The sequence below is a fragment of the Ambystoma mexicanum genome, chromosome 11 (assembly GCF_040938575.1).
Source record: "Ambystoma mexicanum isolate Mex_15411 chromosome 11, UKY_AmexF1_1, whole genome shotgun sequence".
In the NCBI taxonomy this organism is placed as follows: domain Eukaryota; kingdom Metazoa; phylum Chordata; class Amphibia; order Caudata; family Ambystomatidae; genus Ambystoma; species Ambystoma mexicanum.
In genome coordinates, this window is record NC_090934.1 from 1,376,016,133 (window position 1) to 1,376,037,583 (window position 21,451).

Genomic DNA, 21,451 nt, shown 5'->3' on the forward strand with positions numbered 1-21,451 from the left:
GGGGAACATTCAATATTTAATCCTATCCAAAATACTGTATTTAATTTTCTGATTGTTATACAGTATTGATGTTAGCATATGTTTATGTATGTAGCAACCCTATCACCAAGGTGACCGAACCAAACAAGTATGTAGATGCAAGCTAGATTAACTAATTATGGGTCTACCACCTTTACTACCACAGTGATAGAACCAAACTTGTATTTTCGTGAAAGGATTCTAGGCTCTAGAGAAAGCAGTGATAAACCCAAAAAACCCATGATGAGAACGTTGGCGACAGTTGCTGCTGACTGGTGAAGCTGGGGGCTTTGTTTTATCCACTCATATCCTACAACTTATAAACGTGTGCGAAACTATAACGGTATTGTGCTTACCTTTATAATACAGATATGCTAAGCAATATGTTTCTTCGTATGGAAAATGGATGAAAGTAGAATACATTCAAATCGTTTACTTATTTCAAAACACTGAAACAAACTACAGAAAACTAGAAATCTATTAAAATGTGCAAGCCATGGAAATTGATACGTTTAGCAGTGATGAGACAGTTTGAAAATAATTCTTGTTCCAAATATTACAGCAGTATTGAGGAAATCCAGTCTAGAATGACTGGGCAGGTTCAACTAACCGTAATGGAATATTATTTCAACTATAGTATGTTTTTCTCTCTTCATCGTCACAAACCAATTTGTGTCAAGATATACCATACCTCTTTATAGTCCATTATTGTCATTCCAAAATTTCAAAACAGCAGACATACATGCTGCCACACCCATTAACTATTAAACCAGATGTGAGAAAATCTGAAATTTCACGAACAGTCCTATTTCAATACCAACGTAGCAATCATGGCATCATATGAGCCTCAAGAGCTACTTAACAATGATGTAGAATGATAATAGTTGCAGACTAGTAGTAACTTTACATACATCTATCAGACAGTCATTCTTCTTTCTGCTGAAGGGGCTAGCATTCCTCTAATGAAACGTTTCTGAGTAACTTTAGCAGTTGATAGCAAACCTGCTGGTCCTTGATCAATATAAGCAAGCAATTACAGTAACATAATGTTGTACATATAGTATGGTTCTCTTAATTGGCATCTAATGCCACAAATGAGGGTCAGAATTCCAGACATCTCATTGTAAATGTGGCATGCTGCTTGTGAAGTCCTTTCTCCTCCAAATGTTTTGATTGGGCAGGTACATTTAAAAAAACAAAAAATAGTAGAACAAGTTACTTACCCCTGACAGCGTTCTTTCGATTGGATGTTCCTCCCACGTATTCCTCATCTTTAGATAGATATCCTTCTAGCATCAGCTGCTTCTGAAAATGTTTTTTGGCAGAGGTTGCTGTGTTGCTGCGGTCGACTCGATGTCCCTCAAGGGCTTCGATCCCAGGGTCAATGTCATTGCCTGTATATATAGCCCGCACAGCGCCTGCTGGCTTCAGTTCTGTTTTTATGCCATCCTCTTATAGAATACCAGCGTCAGTGAGTCCCAGACAGTACCAGACTCTGAAAGAACATAAAGAGTAATGCCTGGAAATTCTACAGTAGGGTAGGTTGGGAGGGGCGATGAGGAATACATGGGAGGAACATCCAATCGAAAGAACGTTACCAGGGGTAGGTAACTTGTTCTTCGAATGGATTGTGCCCTCCCACGTATTACTCATCTTTAGATAGACTCCCAAAGCAGTGTTATGTTTTGGAGGAGGGAGTATGCATTTTCAGATTTAAGATTTGTCATGGATTGAATATAGCACAGCTTTCCCAAATCCTCCTTCTTGGATAGAGGATGAATCCAAACTGTAATGCTTTGTACGTTTGTGAATGGTAGACCAAGTGGCTGCTGCACAAATGTCTTTTATATGCACCCTTCTTTGCAGAGCAGAATATGTCGCCATGCCCATTGGGGAATGAGCTCTCAGGCCTTCAGGGGGATCTTTTCCAGCCATTCTGTAATAGCAAGAATTACCCACCTGGACAAAGTTTGTTTTGTAGCTGGAAGTCCCAGTTTATGTCCACTGTACCCGATGAAAAGCTGGTCATGCGGTCATATTTTCTCCATCTGTGAGATATAAAAGCTCAAAGCCCTTCTGGGATCGAGCCTATGTAGTCTTTCTTCTTCCTTGCTAGGATGAGGAGGTGGATAAAATGTTGGTAGTAAACATTTTTTGGGGATAAATGAAAATCCGATAGAGCTTCTGGCAAAAAAGAAGATTTAACCCTAAGGACAAGCTTGTCTTTATGAAAAATAGTAAATTAAGGCTTATTAGATAAGGCCTGCAACTCACCCTGCTGGCTGCTGTCAATGCAATTAATGGAATGGTTTTAAATGTTATTAACCTTAATGGGCATGTATGGAGCGGCTGAAAAGGTGTTGGTGGGAACATATTAGTGAGCCCTTTAAGGAACTGAATGATTAACAGCATCTTGAAATAAGATACCTCTTCAGATGTGCGCTTGAAGATTGAAAGCGCTGCCAAATAAACTTTGAGTGTTCCAATCTGGAGCCCCAGATTTGCCACGTGTAACCAAAAAGACCACCATAGGTGTATTGCACTGAAAAGGATCCACATTCATGTCCCTGAACCAGCTACAGAATGTGTTCCAACGGCAGCGGTACAAAGACTTAGTTGCTGGCCTTCTGGCCGAAAGCAAAATCTCCATTACATCATCCATCATCCGGGAGGTCCCAATCCTTATATACCAATCTCTCAGAAACCATTTGTGAAGGTTGAGTGTCTTGACCTCTGGATGGAGAACCCGACCCCCCTCTCACGAGAGAAGATCCTCTCATTGTGGAAGACGATTTGGAGAGCAGGTGAACATGTCCAGAAGGTCTTGCTACCACGTCCTCCTGGCCCAATCCGAAGCAAATAGGATCATGGATTTCCCAAACTTTCTCAACCTCCCGATTACGTGAGGAATGACAGGGACTGGAGGAAATGCGTACAGGAGTGGAAACTCCAGTCCATTATGAACACGTCTCCTAGAGCTCCTCTTGGGAGAAATTCCCTGGAGCAAAACAGTTTGCTCTTCCGGTTGACACTGGTCGCAACCAGATCCACTTGAGAGGTTCCCCAAAGGGAGAAGATCTCTTGAAGGACTTCCTGAACTAGAGTTCCTCACTCATGGGAGACTGTGCTCTGCCTTGTCAGAGCGTCCGCCGCTGTGTTCTCTCTGGCTAGGTGAACCGCTGATAGACAGATTCCTTCTTGAAATGCCCAGAACCAGAGCTGCATCGCCTCTCTGCACAGTGTTAGTGAACCTACGCCTCCTCTTTTCTCGAGGTAGTACATGGCCACTGTGTTGTCCATCATTATCAGGACATTCTTTCCCTGTGCAGAGGGCAGAAAGGCATTCAGCGCAAGTCTGATCGCCCTCGGCTCTAAAAGATTGAAGTGCAGTTTGGACTCCGATGGAGACCAATGACAGCTGATTGACAGATCATTCGCATGGGTTCCTCACCCCATGAGTGAGGCGTCCGTAACTACCATTATCTCTGGCCATGGCTGCCAAAAAGGTTCTACCTTCAGAATATTGTTCTCTCAGGCCCACCGCAGGAGATCCTGTGCAACCCTGTTCAGGACCTGAAAAAGGTTGGACATCTTGCCCGAGAATTGAGACCACTGTGTCCTGAGAGCCCATTGAAGGGATCCCATTCTCAGGCGAGCCGGTGACACCAAGAAAATGCAGGATGCCATGAGGCCGAGGACTCTCGAAGGCCTGGAAGACGCTGAGCACTCTGGGACTTGACGACCATCTGCAGAATGTGTTGAGCCCTCACCTCGGGTGGCGAGGCTTTTCCCAAGGATGCATCCAATACGGCTCCAATGAATTGGAGTCTTTGAGATGGTATCATGTGGGACTTCTTGTAACTGAGGTAGAAGCCCAGTCTGTAGATAGAGGGAGAGGTTTTGCTGAGATGTTCCAGGAACTGTACGGGAGAACGAGCCCTGATCAGTCAATCGTCCAGGTATGGGTAGACATGAATCCCCCCCCCTTCTCCTGAAACTCGCTGTCACAACCGTCATCAACTTGGCGAAAAACCTCAGGGCGCAGGTCAGCCCAAACGGCCAAACTCGAAACTGATAATGAGAACCAGCAACGGCGAACCTCAGGTACTTTCTGTGCTTGTGATAGATTGTCACATGAAAGTAAGCACCCTGAAGGTCCAATGACACCATCCAATCCTGGAGCTGGAGGGCCTTAAGGATCTGGGAAAGGGTGACCATCTGGAACTTGTCCAAGCATCTCAAGATCAGGGTGGGTCTCAATCCTCTGTCCTTATTGGGGAATAGGAAATAGGGAGAGTACCAGCCTTTGTTCCTCTCCGTCACAGGTATTGGTTCTATAGCACCTTTCACTAGCATGCACAAAACTTCCTGAAAAAGGAACAGATCCGGAACATTGGGTGAATAGCTCTCTGGTAGTTGATCCTGAGGCCTTTTTAAAAAGGAAAGGCAGTAACCCTGGGATACAGTTTCTAATGCCCAAACATCTGAAGTAATACCTGTCATTCTTTCAGATGCCATGAGAGTCTGCCTCCCACTGGGTTCTTGTGGGCTAAGGCCTCAGAGAGGTTTTGAGGCGGCTGATGGTAAGGTAGCCGCTTCTTGGGCGGAATTTGCACCTCTCCCTCATCCACCATGAGGGAATCTTCTTTGGTCCCTTTGACCTGCAAGTTCTCTCACTCTTCCAACTGAGTAGAAGCGAAAGGACCTACTCCTCCAAGATGGTTCACTGGGGTGAGATGGCTGTGGCTGCCTGATAGCAGCAGCAAGGGACCAAGAGAAGGGAGCCTTGCTGTCAAACAGCTCAGTGCTGTCAAAGGGCATGTTGAGGAGCCTAGCCTGCACATCTGGTGCAAAATCTGACTGCCTCAACCACGCAAATCTGCATATTACAGTGCTTGCCGCCATGGCTATGCTGATGTCCAGCCCTGATTCAAGAGACTCACACATAGCCTCCTTACTGTCTCTTACAATATTTAGGAAGCTGTCTCCTTCTTCCCCTTTGGGAATATGATCAGCCGCCATTGCTACACAGTCCCACAGGGTAAATGTAAACTTTGCTAGGGAACAATTGGCATTTGCAGAGTCGAGAGCCATGCTCCTGGCAGAAAATACCTTTCTAGCCTAAGCGTCGAAGCGCTTATCCCTGTCTGATGGGATGGTTGGGTATGCAGCCTGTTTAGATATAGACAATGCTGCTTGAACCACTAGGCTCTCTGGTGTTTTGTACTTAAATAAGTACCTAGGATCGCTACTTTAAGGCCTTTATTTGGTTAGGTTCTTATTAACCTCTGGACTAGATTCTGGAACCTCCCAATTTGCCATTACCCTTTGTTGAAGGGCAACATGAAAAGGAAGTACAGGATCCTTCTGTGCACCTTTGTCAAGAATGTCTGTTAGGTCATCTTGCTCGAATGGTGGTGCAGGTCTGCATCATTCCAGGAAATCAATAACCCTACTCATAAGCTGCCTATAAGAGGCATCAACATGTTCTGCCGGGTCTGGCTTGCCAAACTCAAGCTTGGGTGATTTGACGATTTGAAACAATCCTTCTTGGCCAAGGTTTGTATGATTTTTCTACTTCCTTTGCAATTACTGGTGTTTTTGAGGGCAAAAGCATCAATGGTGTTTATGGTTTCAATGCTAATGGAGTCAATGACTTTGATGACTTATGCGTCGATTTAGGTGTTGATGGAACCCTCGAAGGTCTTGACCGTCGACTCGATGGAGTTTTTCATCATGTGGAGCCCTGGACGGTTCTCCAGCAGGATTTGGCCTAAGCTTGTTCTCTATTGGCTTCCGATGGCTCGACAGGAGCATGTCTTTTTTTCTTTCGGTTTTGAGGGGTCAGAGCGTCCTTTTTGGCCATTTTAAGCATTTCCTGTCTGAATTCCTCACACTGAGCTGGAGCGGAGGATTTGGTTGGACAGATTATACTTCTCTCAGGAAAAGATTCAGAAGAAGTAGAAGGCGAAATATATATCACCTTTTCTTCGATTTCCTTGATGAGGACTAAGAATGGTGCGACCCGCTCCTGGAGCGTGAATGTTTCTTCGATCTTTTCCTTCGAGGAGAGATCTCTCAACTCATCTGACAATTGTTTTTTCGACAGAGTCGTCGAGGGGGATTTTAGTTGGGGGCCTACCCACCACTAATTTCCCTTTACGCCCTTGCAGTGCTTACCATGGACTGAAAGGCCTCACAGTCCGCCCTCCTATGCTCCACGCTGAGGCAACACAGACACACTAAGTGAGGATCTGTGAGGAACATCTTGGTGCTGCAGTCAGACTTTTGAAATTTGTTTGACACAGTCTTCGGTGTTGATGGATTTTGAGACAAAGTCATCATACTCTATCGCAGTTCTGACAAGAACTGAAGCACTCCGTCTTTCTCGAAAAGTTAGCCCTCGTGGAAAACAATGCAACTGAAGCCAACAGGCACTGCTTGTGCTTTATATAACGAGGATGATGTCGACCATGGGATGGAAGCCCTCGAGGGATATCCCGTCGACTGCATCGACACACAGCACCCTCCGTCAAAAAAAATTCCAAAGTAGCTGAAGCTGGAAGGATATCTATCTAAAGATGAGGAGTACGTGGGAGGACACAATCCATTCAAATTAAATTGATGGTGTGTGGTTCTGGTATAGAACAAGGAGCCACTGCGGCTAGGTAGAATATTATGTATGACTCCACAGAAATGGGGTCCAACTAAGTTAGACTCTGTGGATCCCAATGCCTGAAGTTAATGCTACCAAGAGGGTCACTGTTTTACTGCTCGAGGATTCAGAGAAAAACCATCCAAAGGCTAGTGTGGGCATTGTTCGGAGTTTGAAGGACAAGAATTGAATGCTATAATGGAATCTTTTTTTTTTTTACACCACATAAGATAAATCAAGGATCATATGGAGATCTCCATGGTTCTCTGAAGATCTTGATAGCGGTTATCCGGGGATGACTTGTGGATGCCACTGATCTAAGTAAAACCCAATCTTGTGAGCAGTCCAAGATTCATAGATAGGTAGACACAGACCTTTAGAGCAAACCATGCATAGAACTGCTCAATGGTGGACATACTGTATGTACAGAGAGTCACAAAGTGACTAAAATGTTGATTAGCCACTGTCGTACTCAAGAGAATGGCAATATACTTACTAACTTTCACATTACCAGAGGAAGTTTTTAAATCAATTAGAATCAATAGAGCCTGTTCTCAATATTTCGCAACAGCAGTCAGCAAACTACTTTCACCTTACCACCTAAGGGTTGGGAAGTTTACAGGACAAGTCGAGAGGCTACTTTGCTACTACAAAGAAGGACTAGCAACAGAAGACAAACTTATGAAATGTGTATGCCAATAAGAGGACGAAGGATACAGTTCGCACTTATAAATCTCCAATAAGTAAATAAACCTGGCTCCTATACAATAGCCGGATGTTTTTACTTTGCAAGCAAGGTCACTACTGCAGAGGACTGGACCAGAGAACTACTTCGGCCATGCATGGCCCAGCCGCATCCATTGCTCTTTAGCTTCTGAAGTACTTAGCGCCTAAGATATACCAGTAACATTAAAAAGCGATTGATGGAGGGGGTAAGGACATAAAGAATCTGCATAGGAAACATACAATTGACCAGTGGCAGCTTTACTTATGGTACTGCAAGGTTTCACTCCAAGTTTCTTTGCACAAGCCCAGCTATCTACAAGAAGACAAAGCCCAACTGTGCATGAGGCCTGCTATGGTTTCAGGAAAAGACGAATACCCATGTTTCCTCTCGGTGTGTCGCACCTGATGCATCAATTTCATCTCGTGAAATGTCAGTATCTGCCCGTCAGCCTCAGTGTGTCTTTGACCAGTGTGATTATTTGCCAGACCATCCACCTTGACGAGTCTGGGGTCGGCAAGAGGCCTGCACAACAAGGTTGTGGGAGCACTGGAACCCTGTCCAAGTACTGAATATTCATTATCTCTCCTCAGTTCCACTATTGTTCAATTGAGCAGCTGCTGTCCTGGTCCTTCCTGCATGTACAGCTCACGCTCGAGGGAAAATTGTATAATGGAATACAGAACCATGAGGCCTTCTCCATGAGATCCAACAATGTCAAGCATTTTCTCAAACACCTCATTCCCTACTTCTCCAGAGTAGGTTTTCCCTAAGAAATAATTACAGGTCAGGGAACTCCCTTCAAGTGCCGGCTCATGCAAGACCTTAAGAATGCTCTGAAGGTCGATAACCAGAGCACATCCATCAATAACCCCCAAAGCAACAGGCTGGTCTAGCACTAAAATCAAACAATGAAGAACTTTCTTCAGAAAATGGTCGATAAAGAGTGACAGAACTGGGATGAGCTGCTACTGATATGATATATTCTATTTGTATGCGCCCATACACAAGTGTTTCAGAGCGTGACAAGGCAAGGGAGGACAAAATAACGATCTTACTAGGCCCAGTGACATTGAGAACGCCAAGTGCAGGGGAGAGGGAAGGGGGAAGTGAGAAGTGCCGAGCTAGGAATAAAAACAACAAAAACTGGTAGTGCAGCCAGCAAGGTGGTAAGTGAAATCTTTGAAGCACAGACAAGGGATGTCTGATAAGTGCAAGTAAGTGGACTGCAGGGTTACAGATACAGACCCAAGGGCAAGGGTTGCCAGTAGACAGTGCGGGTGTGTGGCTGGGTTGGCAGGGACCTGGGCCAGAAATCAGAGGGTAGCCAGGTGCACGGTGCTGAAGCAGCCAGATCCGCAGGGGAGAGGAAGCAAAGGGGAAGGTCTTGAGGTGCTTCCGGAACCAGAGATGGTTCTCCTCAAGTTTCAGAGTGGCAGGGAGGCTGTTGCAGAGGAAGGCCCTGGCAGAGGAAAGATCTACCCCCAACTGGTTGCTTGGAGAAGCGACTGACCGTGAGGGAGTTGGAGGCGGAGGAGCGGAGAGCTCAAGTGGGAAGGTTTTTACGGATGGGAGAGTTGAAGGTATTTTGGACCCAGGCCCCAGAAAGGCTTATGGACAATGCAAAGGGTCTTGAATTTAATCCTTGCAGCCACTGGGAGTCAACAAAGAGATTTCAGGGCTGGAGAGATACGATCCAAGGGTTGAGGCCATGGACAAGTCTTGCAGTCCTGTTCTGGATGGAGTTGCGGAGAGTAGACGCAGGCAGATTTAGAAAGAGGCTGTTGCAGTAGTCCAGCCTACAGAGAATCAGAGCTCTACAGACAGTAAGCTTCTGGGGGAAGGAGAGGAAAGGACGAATACCTCTGAAGAGGTGCAGTTGGTAGCTTGCCTTTTTAGAGATGTTGGAGATGTGAGAAGAAAAGTGTGGAGTTGAAGATGACCCAGAGGTTCTTAGCCTCACAGTTGGGAGCAGGAAGAGGGCCAAGGGAGGCTGGCCAGAGCGTGATAGGAAAGGAGGGTGCAGGTGTGCCAATGAGGAGAATCTCTGTTTTACTGGCATTGTGGCAGAGATCATTGGCGGCAAACCACTCCTGAATAGCAGACAATCAGAGATGAGGGAAGGAGAAGAGATGGCAGAGGTAAGCCTGTAAATGAGCTAATTGTCATCTGCATAGCACTGAAAGTTAAAACGGAGAGCAGCAATGCATGGGCAAGGGCTGCCACATATTGGTTGAAAAGCCAGGGAGAGAGGTTAGACCCCTAGGGAACACCACAGGTAGAGAGTGAAATGGAGGAAAGGAAGGACCCAAGTTGGACCTGGGAGAGTCGGTCAGGGAAGAAAGAGGTCGGCCAGACCAGGGCCTGAACGGTGATACCCAGATTATCACAGAGCTCGTTGTGCAGGATGGCATGGTTGACAGTGTCAACGGCAGAGGAGAGATCAAGTAGGATGAGGACAGAAGGGATCTTAGAATCAAGGTTGGAGAGCAAGTCTTCACGGTTGTTCAGGAGAGCAGTTTCCGTGGTTCTGACCGCTCTAAAGCCAGACTGCTGGTCATGAAGACAACCAGCAAAATCAGTGTGAAGATTAAGCTGCGAGATTGCCAGCTTTACCAGGAGTTTTCCCAGGAAAGGAGCGATGGGGATCGGGAGATGGGTAGCCGGGCATAAGGGGTCGGCTGGAGAATTCTTGCGAAGAGGGTGCACAAGAGTGCTTCAGAGGGGAGGGGAAGTCTCCAGAGGCAAATGAGAGGTTGCAAAAGTCAGAGTTGGAGCAAGGGTGTCAATGTGGTGCTTGATGGTTTTTGACGAACATGGAAGAACATGTTTTGACACGACTTTCATAGATCAGACTTGTCTAGAAATCTCATCAGGGGAGAACAGAAAAAAGGAAGAGAAAGAAGAAGGGGCAGCTGCAGGAGGGCCAGAGTTAGCAGATAGAGAAGGGCGAAGAGGAGGAGAGGAAGGGAGGGTGGACAGGATGTCCTGTTTTTATTTGATGAAATGAGAGACCAGGGTCATGCAAAGGGCACGGGAGGCAACAGGAGAGGTAGAGACTGAAGCATGGTTGGCCAACTCCTTGCAAATTTTAAAGAGTTCAGCTGAGTGGTTTGATGCCGCAGAGATGCAGGCTTCGATGTGGGCTCTTGTTAGTTTGGACAAGGAGCCGATATTGACTTTGGAGCAGGCGGCAGGCCACTTTGTCAGAGGATGTAGAAGAAACCTGCCATTTCCTCTCAGCCACCCTGCACTCATGTTTAAGGGTAGCTAGGTCAGAGTCATACTAAGTTTCACTTGGCCTTCTTCGCTAATAGGGCAACACCACAGACCTCTACAGGATACACGCCCTTCAAGCTTGTGTATTGAAGGAAGCCTTGAGATGTGCTGGGCATTTTGAAGGAAGGCTGGGAATGGCAAGAGCGGTCTGGGAAAGAGACTTGGGAATTCATTCAAGCCACCCATTAGAGGTTATGGCTGATCCAGTCCTTGGCCTGAAAGCACCGACAAGTCAGCTCAAAGAAACAGAAAAGCATGTACGATCAGGGAACAGAACTGAGAGAATTTGCTGTGGGGACCTCATATTAGTCTTTCTCCCCACCTTCACGAATAAAGTAGCAGCTAAGTAGCAAGGACCATATGAGGTGAAACAAGTCCCCAGCAAACACAACTACTGTATCCAAAAGGATTATCTGAGGAACACTGTCAAATCATGTGAGATAATCCAGCACTTATGGTCCACCTACTGATGGATGGACAGCAACATCGCTTTGAGGCCCAGGGTCGAGTAGCACTATTTAAGAATTGCAAATAAATACATCTATGGTCCAGCTAGGAATGGTTAATTCCAAACAATGTGTCCCCCGCAGCAAGCCTGGGATTTGAAAGACATCCTCCACCAGTTTTCTGACATCTATGTCGGAACTCAAGGAAGAGCACAAGAGTTTGTAGTTGGGATTGAGACCCTCCAGGGAAGGCTGTCACCTCCAACCCTACCACCTACCAGACTCTAGACAGAAGGTTGTGAAGCTAGAAGTAAAGAAGATGCTGTATTTGCCAGTCATTCCAGCATGGAGTCACTGCCCAGCCCCACTTTCAATATGTTGCGCATTGCTTTTCTCCTAAGGGTCACGGACCGAGCGGTGCGAAAACAGGAACCTGCGCATTCCTTGTAAATGAACTTTAACAGGAGGCATATTGAAATGTAATTCTGAAACACATCCAAGCTCTAAGAGCAGACGCTTTTCAAGGGAGACCTATATCAGAACCCTATGTCAAAGAATATCACATAGGAATTGTGAACACTTAGTAGAGAGTCTCACGTATTGCGCACCACAATCGAAAATCATCTTTACATACATGAATGGAACAACTTATCCAAGCATTGTTACTCTAGTGTTGTAGTTTCTAGGAGTTAGCAGAGCAAGAAATCACCCTTCATATGCTTTCATTGAGTAAAACTGGAAGTTGCAACTGGACAGACAGGCGTCATTGCACAATGGGCGCCAATGTACAATTGGCCTCATTAGGAGTGTGCCGGTCACACTCGGACTTCTGCAAGCGGGTGCCGTCGCAGCCACCAGTTCTGTCTGGGCGGGCGGAACGGCACCGGCCCGCAGACTTTGACGGATGCACCGGCATTGTTGTACACAGTGCTGGTGCATCCGTCCTCCCCATTCCCATTGTGTCCTATGGGACTCATATGGGAATGGGGAGTGACTTTTTCCGACGCCTGGCTCCAGGGACCGCCAGAGTTGTAATGACCCCCAATGTTTTACAAAAAGCGATTTCTTTCTAGAATAAAAATGTGTTCAAACATCTCGGATCCAGGGTGGATATTTTCAGTGTTTGCAAATATCAATGGAGATCCCACGATGGAGAATTGTATTTATTAATCAAAAGGGCAAGTGCTTTGATAAGAAACATTGTACATGAGGACAATAACAGCGAGATGACAGCATTGGAGAACAATAAACAAGTGACTCATGTTCAAGGGTAGAAAGAGGACTCCCATGTAGCATATGGTGCTCCTTTCCTTAATATGAAGAAATGTTTTAAGGGCAGTTTAAGCCTGGAACAGAGGCTATCATTTTGACTTCTTGGGGTAGGGCATTCCAGTAGTGGGGTGCAAGGATGGTGAAGAAGCAGACATGGGAGCCAGAGCAGTGAATGGTCTGACAGACTATGTCTTGGGATAGCAGGGTCCAAGGTGGGAAGTAACGGGAGATGGAGTTGGCCGAATAAAGGCCGAGGGCATTCCATGCACGGACATGAATACAAAGAGGAGCAACTTGAAGAACTATCTGGGTTGCACAGAGAGTCAACCTGTGCAAAGGCGGTGTGCAGATGCAAGTGAGAAGCATGGAAAGTTGTAGAGAGTTTGAGTTGCAAAGGTTGGACATTTATCTAGGGGGTGAAAGAGTAGACAGGAAGACCCAAGATGAGGCTAGAGTAATAAACATTATTGCACAGTGGAAATCAAAGTTTCCCTAGAGTAGCAGTTGAGGATTACTCTATGAAAAATTCTGAAATTTGAACCTGGCTGCTATAAAAGTGCATTGAATTGCTGGAGTTTTAGTTTGCTGACAAAGAGAGCATTAGGAGGTGGTGTGCAGAGATCAGGGGGGAAACAATATCATGGAGGGGAGGAGTAGTGGGTTGTTTGGAGCGGGAAGGTAGATAACTTCAGTCTTATAAGAAGGGAGCATGAGACATCCAAGTGACATTCAGTGGCAGATGGCGCAGAGACAGCTGGATATATGGGAGAAAAGACCAGGGGTGAACAAATGGAAGACGAAGATTTTGTGGGTGCCTCCAGGAACCAAAGATATAAGTTTGCCAAGAGTGTAGGTATAGATCATGAACAGAATGGGCCATGAAAAAATGCTTGGGGAATGCTCACAAGGAAGAGGGTGGAGTGGAGATGACAGTGCTGCATCCTGTGGAAAGGAGGGAAAGTAGGGAGCCAATCCAGTCTAGGGTGGGGTCAAGGGTGAGGAGAAGAGAATAGTAATCAACGGTATCAGAGGCAGCAGAGAGATCAACTTATCTCAGTGGTTGGGGCTACGGCCAACTACTAGTTAGACTATAGAAACAGCCTGCTAAGGAGATACCACAATGCCTCTGTTAACTGTTTTACGAGTTCTACACTTGCAAGCCTATAATTGTATAGGTCAGCCAGTTTTTTTGTTTGGGAAGTCAAAATATATGGTTATGCTTTTGAGATGAAAAATATTTTCTGTGAACAAAATAGAAGTTAATTGATGGGTAACAAGACGGGTAGAATTCAACTGCCTTCTGTGTTTCCAAACCTATAAAAGAGAAGATAAACTAGAAATTGAATTTGAAAAAGTACAAATCTGGCCACAAGGAGTATAGGGAAACCAAAATATCATTACCACAGTTAAAAATACTTCTAACGCACCACCATTGGAAGCTGAATAAAGAAAGTATAATCTATGGAAGTCTGACTTCCGCATTCCTATTCTATGAGGTTTTTTACTTAAAATATAAGAAAAAGACTAAGCTGAAACGGTGGACAAATCAAAAAGCTCCAAATAGCTATTGGATCCTTGTGTAAATGTGTGGGTGTAACCCTGTATGACCAAGTGCCGCTGTGCGATACTCCAGCGCTCTTTGGTCCTCTGCTCCTCTACCCTGTAGCCTTAATGCTCCAACATTTAATAATGTATGAACAATGGGATATGGGTGGTTAACTCTTTCCCATACAATATACAGAGAAACATCTGTGGTAAATATATGTGCATCGTGCATGAGCACGGATGGCAATCAGAGAAGGCACCCACACAGTAGGTCTACAAACCACTCTTATGCTTTAATGCAAGAGGTGAATCTGCAGACCTTAAGAACCAGTGGACCAGATCGGCACACAAGCAAAAGACATTTTGTAACAGCTCCAATACAAAGATATTTAGTGAAACTGCTTAACATCAGAGCCATCAAGTTTTCTGCTACAGAAGTTTAAATAAAGTTATTATAGAAAGTCAGCAAAAGCTATTTGCATTACGGTACTGTGTACACTATTTTGCTACTTGGATAAATGTTTGCTTACCTTTTAAAATGCACCAAAAGAATTGGTGGAAGTTTCCAAATTTCTATTTTTTTTAAAGAATCCCTTCTTGTTTTGCAATGGCTACAGTCAAATCTGTTGATGTCTGTAAGTTTTTCCTCTTTAGAGAAAGATTTAAGGCAATCCTACAAAAAAGTAAATAATTAACATTAAATAGATTAATATTAACAAGACAGGATTACATTACCAAATACATTAATATATCGTAGCTTTAATTATTAATGGAACTGGTGATACATTGCAATATATAAACTGTGTATTCTAATTATGAGGTATGATCCTAGTATAACTTAATTTACTGCAATTGCAGTTAATGGAATTTATTGAGTGTAGGTATGCCAGAGTTTTCTTTTCCCTCTTCGTGGCACGATGATTTGGAAAGGTGATGGGGAAATGCGCACCACTTGATGCAAAGGTTGAGAAGTTCACAGGCCATAGCCAGACGACAATGGGTTGCAACTATGGAGAGTGGAACAAATTAGGAGGAAGTGGGGGTGTGCTTAGGGTCAAGGAGACTGAAAGAAGCAACAACCAATCTCTGCGAGCAAAGAAAAGCAACAGAGAGATACAGGAGCAGAGATCTCCCCAGCATGCAACTTGAGATACTGGAGTGAAGGAGGAGCTGTTGTGCTGCACTTTCGTTAACAGGTGATTGAACAGGATGGCCCTTGCGCCATGGAGGCCACCAAGCTATACAGAGGCCGTACAAAGAGGCACTAGGTTTGCTGTAAAATAGGCCTCAGAAGGTCAGCAGGTACGTAGAGCAAATAGTGAGGTGGAACCCAACTGAGGAGGGGAGATCATCATACTGGCATCTGAGAAGTCTGAAGGCAAGAAGCAGACTGGGACAAAATACACGGTGGAGGACACCAGAGGATGCAAAGCTCAACTGCACAGAGAAGCCAAAGCATGTGAAAATAGAGCTAACTTGGCATTTCTCAGATTTAAGCATCTTGATGTATTTATCAGGGAGGGTGCAGCAGACCATCAAAAGGCTATGCCAGTGGTATTCAAACCTTTTAATTCTGAGGCCCACCTTAAGTAAAAATATTGTTTCCTGGCCCCCCTACCCTGGGGTTGACGCCCATGGTGGCCCAAAAGTTGTCCTTGGGGGGGGGGGGGGTCAGCCTCTTTAAAATATAAGCAGATTTTCTCCTACTTTCTATAAAAATCTGTCATTTTAATCAGTCATGGAAACATGCAAGCATTTGGTAAACTAAATGTTACGGATTAATGTATACTTTAATCACCTAAAGTAGAATAAGACACTGCGCTGTCTGAAATTGAGGACAATCTTATTGAACGGACTGGGAACAGCAACACAGCTCATAAACCCATGTACATATCAGGGGACTTCAATACCGTTTGCCCAAATATTGAAATCTAAGTAAACTCTGTGTATGACTGATTATTTACAACATGCTGAAATGGCAAAAGGATTCTAAAAAACCAGACTATGATGGGCAGAATGTGGTCACACTTTATGGCCAGATGGTGGTTTCTGCAGATAAACTCCTGGAGGCCAGACAGGAAGATACTCCCCAATTGGTTTGGTCGGGGATCAACCTCAACAATTGATTATGTCTTTGCTGCTAATATTACTCTCTCTCAGGTCAAATACTTTGAAGTGGTTGACAAAATCAAGAGTGATTGTTCCAAATTGATTGTCACGCTCATTCAAGTGTTCACTGCCTCCGACTCCAGTAAGTCAAAATGTCATGATTTGGTTACAAAAACAGCATGTAATAGACTCGGTCAGTTTGCTAAAAACCACATGAAAACCAATAAGCGGGTGTTTGAATGGTGGGAAAATCTTGATTATAAGACCACAAATCTTGTGTGTAGGCCAACTGAGTTTAACAAAACGTTGGAGACCTTAAAAGATCTTACTAATTGTGGAAGAGTAAGAATCTGCTGGAGGAGAAGGTGTATGTCTTCGATCAGGAAATAAGTTAAAAGAAACAGGCACTGAGGAAAGCAATTAGATTGCTTAAACCAACTGAACAGAGTCATCTGTGAAAGGTTACATTAATTGCTACACTAAGAGAAATTACAGACTTTCTAAATATATTAGAACTAACCAGGAATCACTGAAGGACATCTTGAATTACAATTCATGGCCTCTGTGGTGGAAGTTGAATGCAAGAGATGATAATCAGTCAGCTAGTCAGTCATGTTGTGTCTCAGAAGAAGACTTGTTTAAACATCTCACTTCAGTCTTCTCGATCGACTCTCCAAGTGATCAAGATGATCAGAACAAGAAACACAGGTCTGGCCTCACAAAATGGAACATGACGCTTGATATGGATGAGGTCTCTAATTCCATCATTAAATTAAAAAACTCTTGTGCCTATTCTTCCCTGTGGTCAGATATCCTATTTCACCTTTTTAGACAGGTTTCACTTCTCTTGGCGTTGGTGAAATTCTTATATTTTTTTTAAACTTTATTTAAGCTTGGCAGATAGAAGCACTATAATACATACATTAAGACAATACAGGCGTGAGTTGCAGTCACGGGCAGCGTAGGTTCCGGGGGACAAGCAAATGCAGTTATCATTGGTAATTGATACAGAGTCGCTGACAACAGGACAGGTAATGTATATGGTGAGTATAGGGTATGTTCACAAACGGAAGATCAAACGTGTGCAGATACAGTATTAGTCCTGGGATTGTTTGAACAAATAGAAGCAGAACTCGGTGTTAGGGAGAATTCTCTGTTAAGGCTAATTTCCCAAACCTAGTGAGTCCCCCAGCAGCTTTGCTGGATTTTTGGGGTTTAATTTTTTCTCCTTCTAAGAGTGAGACTCTTTCTCCCACTCTTAGACATGTTTGAGATATCCTTTGACTTTGTAATGTGTTTTATGGGCTATGGGGTCTTTTACTCCATAGGGTTTCATGTGGTTTTTGGTAAGTGTGTTACACAGCACCCTCAGTGCAGTAACACAGGGGTGTCATAGTGACCCCCAAACCTAAACTCCATACCCTGGGACTGACTACTGTCTCCCAGGGCATGTAAAGTCACCATTGACTTTACTAGTCTTAAATTGGGAACAGAACCAGTACAAACCATCATACTGTGGAAGTACTGGTAGGGGTAATTAGATTGCCCCTGGGTCTGTTTTTCGAGGGGGCACTGTGCAGTCCCCCCTCGTCGAGTTTCTGGCTGGTGGTAGTGGTTACCACGCGAAATATTCCACCGGAATATTTCCTATGGGATTTTCCCATTCATTTTAAACGCACCACTTTTTGGTGCAATGTTAAAAATACCGCTGGGTTATTTATTTAATATTTATTCCCCGGTTGGGTCTTTTTGCAAGAACTCGGTTTTAAAATGGCGTTTGTGTTCGCCTCTGTAACTCCAACCCAAGTCGAGCCCTTTGTTCCACTTTTTGGCGGGCTTCTCCACAGAAGCCTCCAAAAGCGGTGCCACTCTGTCTGGGTCTACAGGATGTGTGGGAGGGGGGTTTAGGCACCCTGGACTGAGTTGCCTCGGCAACTCAAGTCGCACTCTTGTGTGATTGGCCCAGTGGTGAGCCGCCCAGCTCACCACTTAGCGTGCTTGAGTGACAGCTAGGACTAATGAATGGGGGTTTTCTGCATAAAAGCAGGGCTTTGGGGACTGGAACTTCAGATGTCGCCACAGGACCTAAAGAATCCGAAGAGGGAGAAGCTGAGCCGACCTGCAACGACGACCCCACCGGTGGAGCCCTGCTGAAACGTCTCACCACTTTTCCCGACGACAGAGAAGATCTTCATTCTGAAGAGTCTTCTTCCTTTGACTGGTGGGGATAACCAGTTTGCCCGCCTTTTCGCCTTCCCGGATCATCTCGTGGCCGCCTTGCCTGTGCCAAGCACCCCGGCAACCGGGATACCACGATTTACCACTACAGCGAATAAAAGGGTAGTACCTTTTAACCGGAGAACTCCGCAGCTGGTTTCTTCCCTGGCAGTGCAACAACCTTCAGCTTTCCTCCACGTCGAGATCTTCTCTTCCTCTGGACGACGCCGCGACTTGCACCCGCTGCCAGGAACAACTGCCCCCGCTGGAGGATCCTCTCCATTTTAAAGGTACTGTGTCCGCCTAGCCTCCCTTGCAACGGTCTGTACGGGGTGTCTATTAAATCCTCAACTTACTACCTGGGCTGACCCTAGGCTGTCTAACTGAACTTTTCTGAACTGAACTAATTCCTTTTTGAACTCTCTGCAAGACTTTTTCAAGCCTCTTAAACTGTGTGATCTTGGCCGCATTGGTGCTCTGCTCTCTCTTAGAGGGAGCCTGGCCTCTGAACTTTTTGCTCACAAGTAGACTTTGACATTCCTGCCTTGCTGGGTGCTTCTAAAGTATTAGTGTTGTGTGCTTTTCTAATTTCTGCCTTTTCCCTCCCTTTTTTGATAACTTATCGGAGTGCCATCTTCAGTTAAGCGCTCACCTCTGTCTGGAAATAAGTGGTGTTAACTAAGACTTGTCTAATAAGGAATAAGGGATGTATACATATTAATAGTGACTGTGTTTTGAACTTGCTTACAATAATAGTGCTGGAGTGTTTCTATAAGTGTGTCTTTAAATAAATAATTATATACTTGGATACCAAAGCTCTGGTCAGTGTTTGCTTGTGCTACTGTATTTTGGAACCTATCTTGTATATTCTATATACTGTCTAACTCTTCTTGAGAGAAGTCTGGCTGCTCAGCCACAGCTACCAGGTAGATCTGGGTGGTACAGACTGCTACCAATTGGGTTTACTGCCAACACCTGTAGTCTTAAGCCTTTTGCAGTGGTCCCTAAGGGAACTGCACAGGTTTCTGCCTAACACTCGGGCCATATGTCTTTGGAGCTAGATGTGTAGGGGAGCGACACTGACTCCTCACAGTGTTGGGCCCACGTAAATTCAGACAGCCACATCTTGGTTGAAGGTGGGTACTTGTCTTTCCACTTCTGCAGAACACATCTTTTGGCTATGATGCATCCCATATCTAAACCACTAAGGCGCTTAACCGAGAAGTCAGTCCAAAGCCCAAACAGCACGCCAATGGGGGAATGGTCTAGTCAAAACTCCACAACCACTGACAAAATATTCAACACAGAGTCCCAGAAACTAGCCAGCACAACCCCAAAACATATGCATATGGTTAGCGTTTTGTGAACTACATCTTTGGCATACAAAAGTCTCATTACGATAGATTTTACTGAGCCTCTAGGTTGTGTAATACAATCTGTTTATCAGTTTAGACAGGATGATTTTGAATCTGCCATTCAACGATACACCATTTCTATGTAAATAAATGTTTCACCACTGAACATCCGAGATTTCTACCCCCAGAATTTCAGCCCATTGAAGTCTCACCCTGGGAGGTAACGCATGTTCTTTATCCAAAAGCATCAAATACAATGTAGAGAGGATTCTCCTACAGGCCCCAGAATTTGCTATGTATACCAGTTCCTGGCTCTCAGGAGGCTCAGTGGGGTAGTCTGACAACCATGCAGCAACAGCAGCATGGACCCTGTAATACTGCAGCAGCCCAGCCGCTGTGTTACCATGGATATGACCCCACACCTGCAGAGTAATACATTTTCCGTCTGGGAACATATCAGCCAATACTTGATAGCCCAGGTCAGCCCACCGATTAGCCAGGATCCCAGCCCAAGTGGGTACAAATCCTGGGAATTTACATAAAGGGAGACATGTATAATATGGGCAGCACATACTCGCTCTGGCAAAGATAGCCCGCCAGACTGTCACAGTGTCCAGCACGGGGTCATACGGACTGTCATCTTTATATCTATAGTCCAGAAAAAAATGTTCTGAGGTCCGTCACCCTTGCAGCCAATTCCTCCAGTTTGACGTGGGGTGGGTGGGGACCACCCCCATACCAATGAGAAGCGAACTGGGCTTGAGCCATTAGCCAATATAACTCCAAATGCAGTGCTTTGATACCCCCTCTAACGTATGGAAGTGCCATATCTGTCCTTTTTTTACAAACAGCACCAGCATGCCACAGAAACTGCGCAAGTGAACCATGTAGTTTAGTTTTAAAAAAATATACAGGGCACAAAGGAACATTAGTTAAAGTAAACAGAAGTTTGGGTAATAGGATCATCTTGATCAGCGCCAATCCACACACCAAAGTGGTAGGGAGCAGTTTCCATCTAGCTAGCTTATTTTCCACATATTGTGCTTGTACACAATTCATTATCTTTTACGAGAGAGGGTTTTCCCCTAAACACTACAACCCCTAGGCATTTGATACTGTACGGAGCCCAGTGTAGAGGGGATACACCGTTTGGTTCTCTCATACACTCCATTAAGGGAAAAACCTCTAATTTCGTATAATTGATCGTGAAGCCTGAGTAGTCACCCATGTGTGCAATGTCACCTATTACAGGATCACGGTTTTTATGTGGATCCCTGATATAAAGCAGAACATCATCCGCTTATAATGAGATTATTTCCGGCAAGCCTCTAAGCCGAATACCCCCCTGTCTGTGGCGGTCCTGAACAATATCTGCCATGGGTTCCATTGCTAAAACAAACAGAATGGGGGACAGGGGACATGCCCGTCGGGTGCCCCTTTCCAGGATAAATAGGTCAGACACGTAGGAGTTAACAAGCACCCCGGCCAGTGGGAGGGTGTACAGAAGGCTAATGTAACGTAGCATCTTCGTGCCCAAACCCATTTTTTCCAACACAACCAGCAGATATTCCCACAAAACCATATAAAACGCCTTTTGAGTATCAATCGTCACTGCTACAGGTTCGGATTCATTCTGGTCATAATATTGAACAATCGTCAGGATGTTTAGAGAAGTAGATCGACCAGGGATGAATCTGGCCTGACCCTTATGGATCATATACAGCAGTAATGGAAGCAAACGATTTGCCAGTGTCTTAGCATACATTTTGGTGTCCACATTCAGAGGCGTTGCTAGGGGGGTCAGGGATTAGGGGGTTGTAACCCCTGGTCT

The 21,451-nt window shown here is 45.0% G+C and overlaps 1 protein-coding gene across 2 annotated transcripts in view; it reads right to left on the reverse strand.

Moving 5' to 3' along the window:
• The window catches only part of USP8 (ubiquitin specific peptidase 8), a 1,053,131-nt gene that overhangs the window by 118,387 nt on the left and 913,293 nt on the right, over window positions 1-21,451 (reverse strand). For both annotated transcript variants that reach the window (XM_069624966.1, XM_069624967.1), the window contains one exon: window positions 14,470-14,612. In XM_069624966.1, coding sequence (XP_069481067.1) covers window positions 14,470-14,612 — 143 coding nt within the window. The remainder of the gene's footprint in view (window positions 1-14,469; window positions 14,613-21,451) is intronic.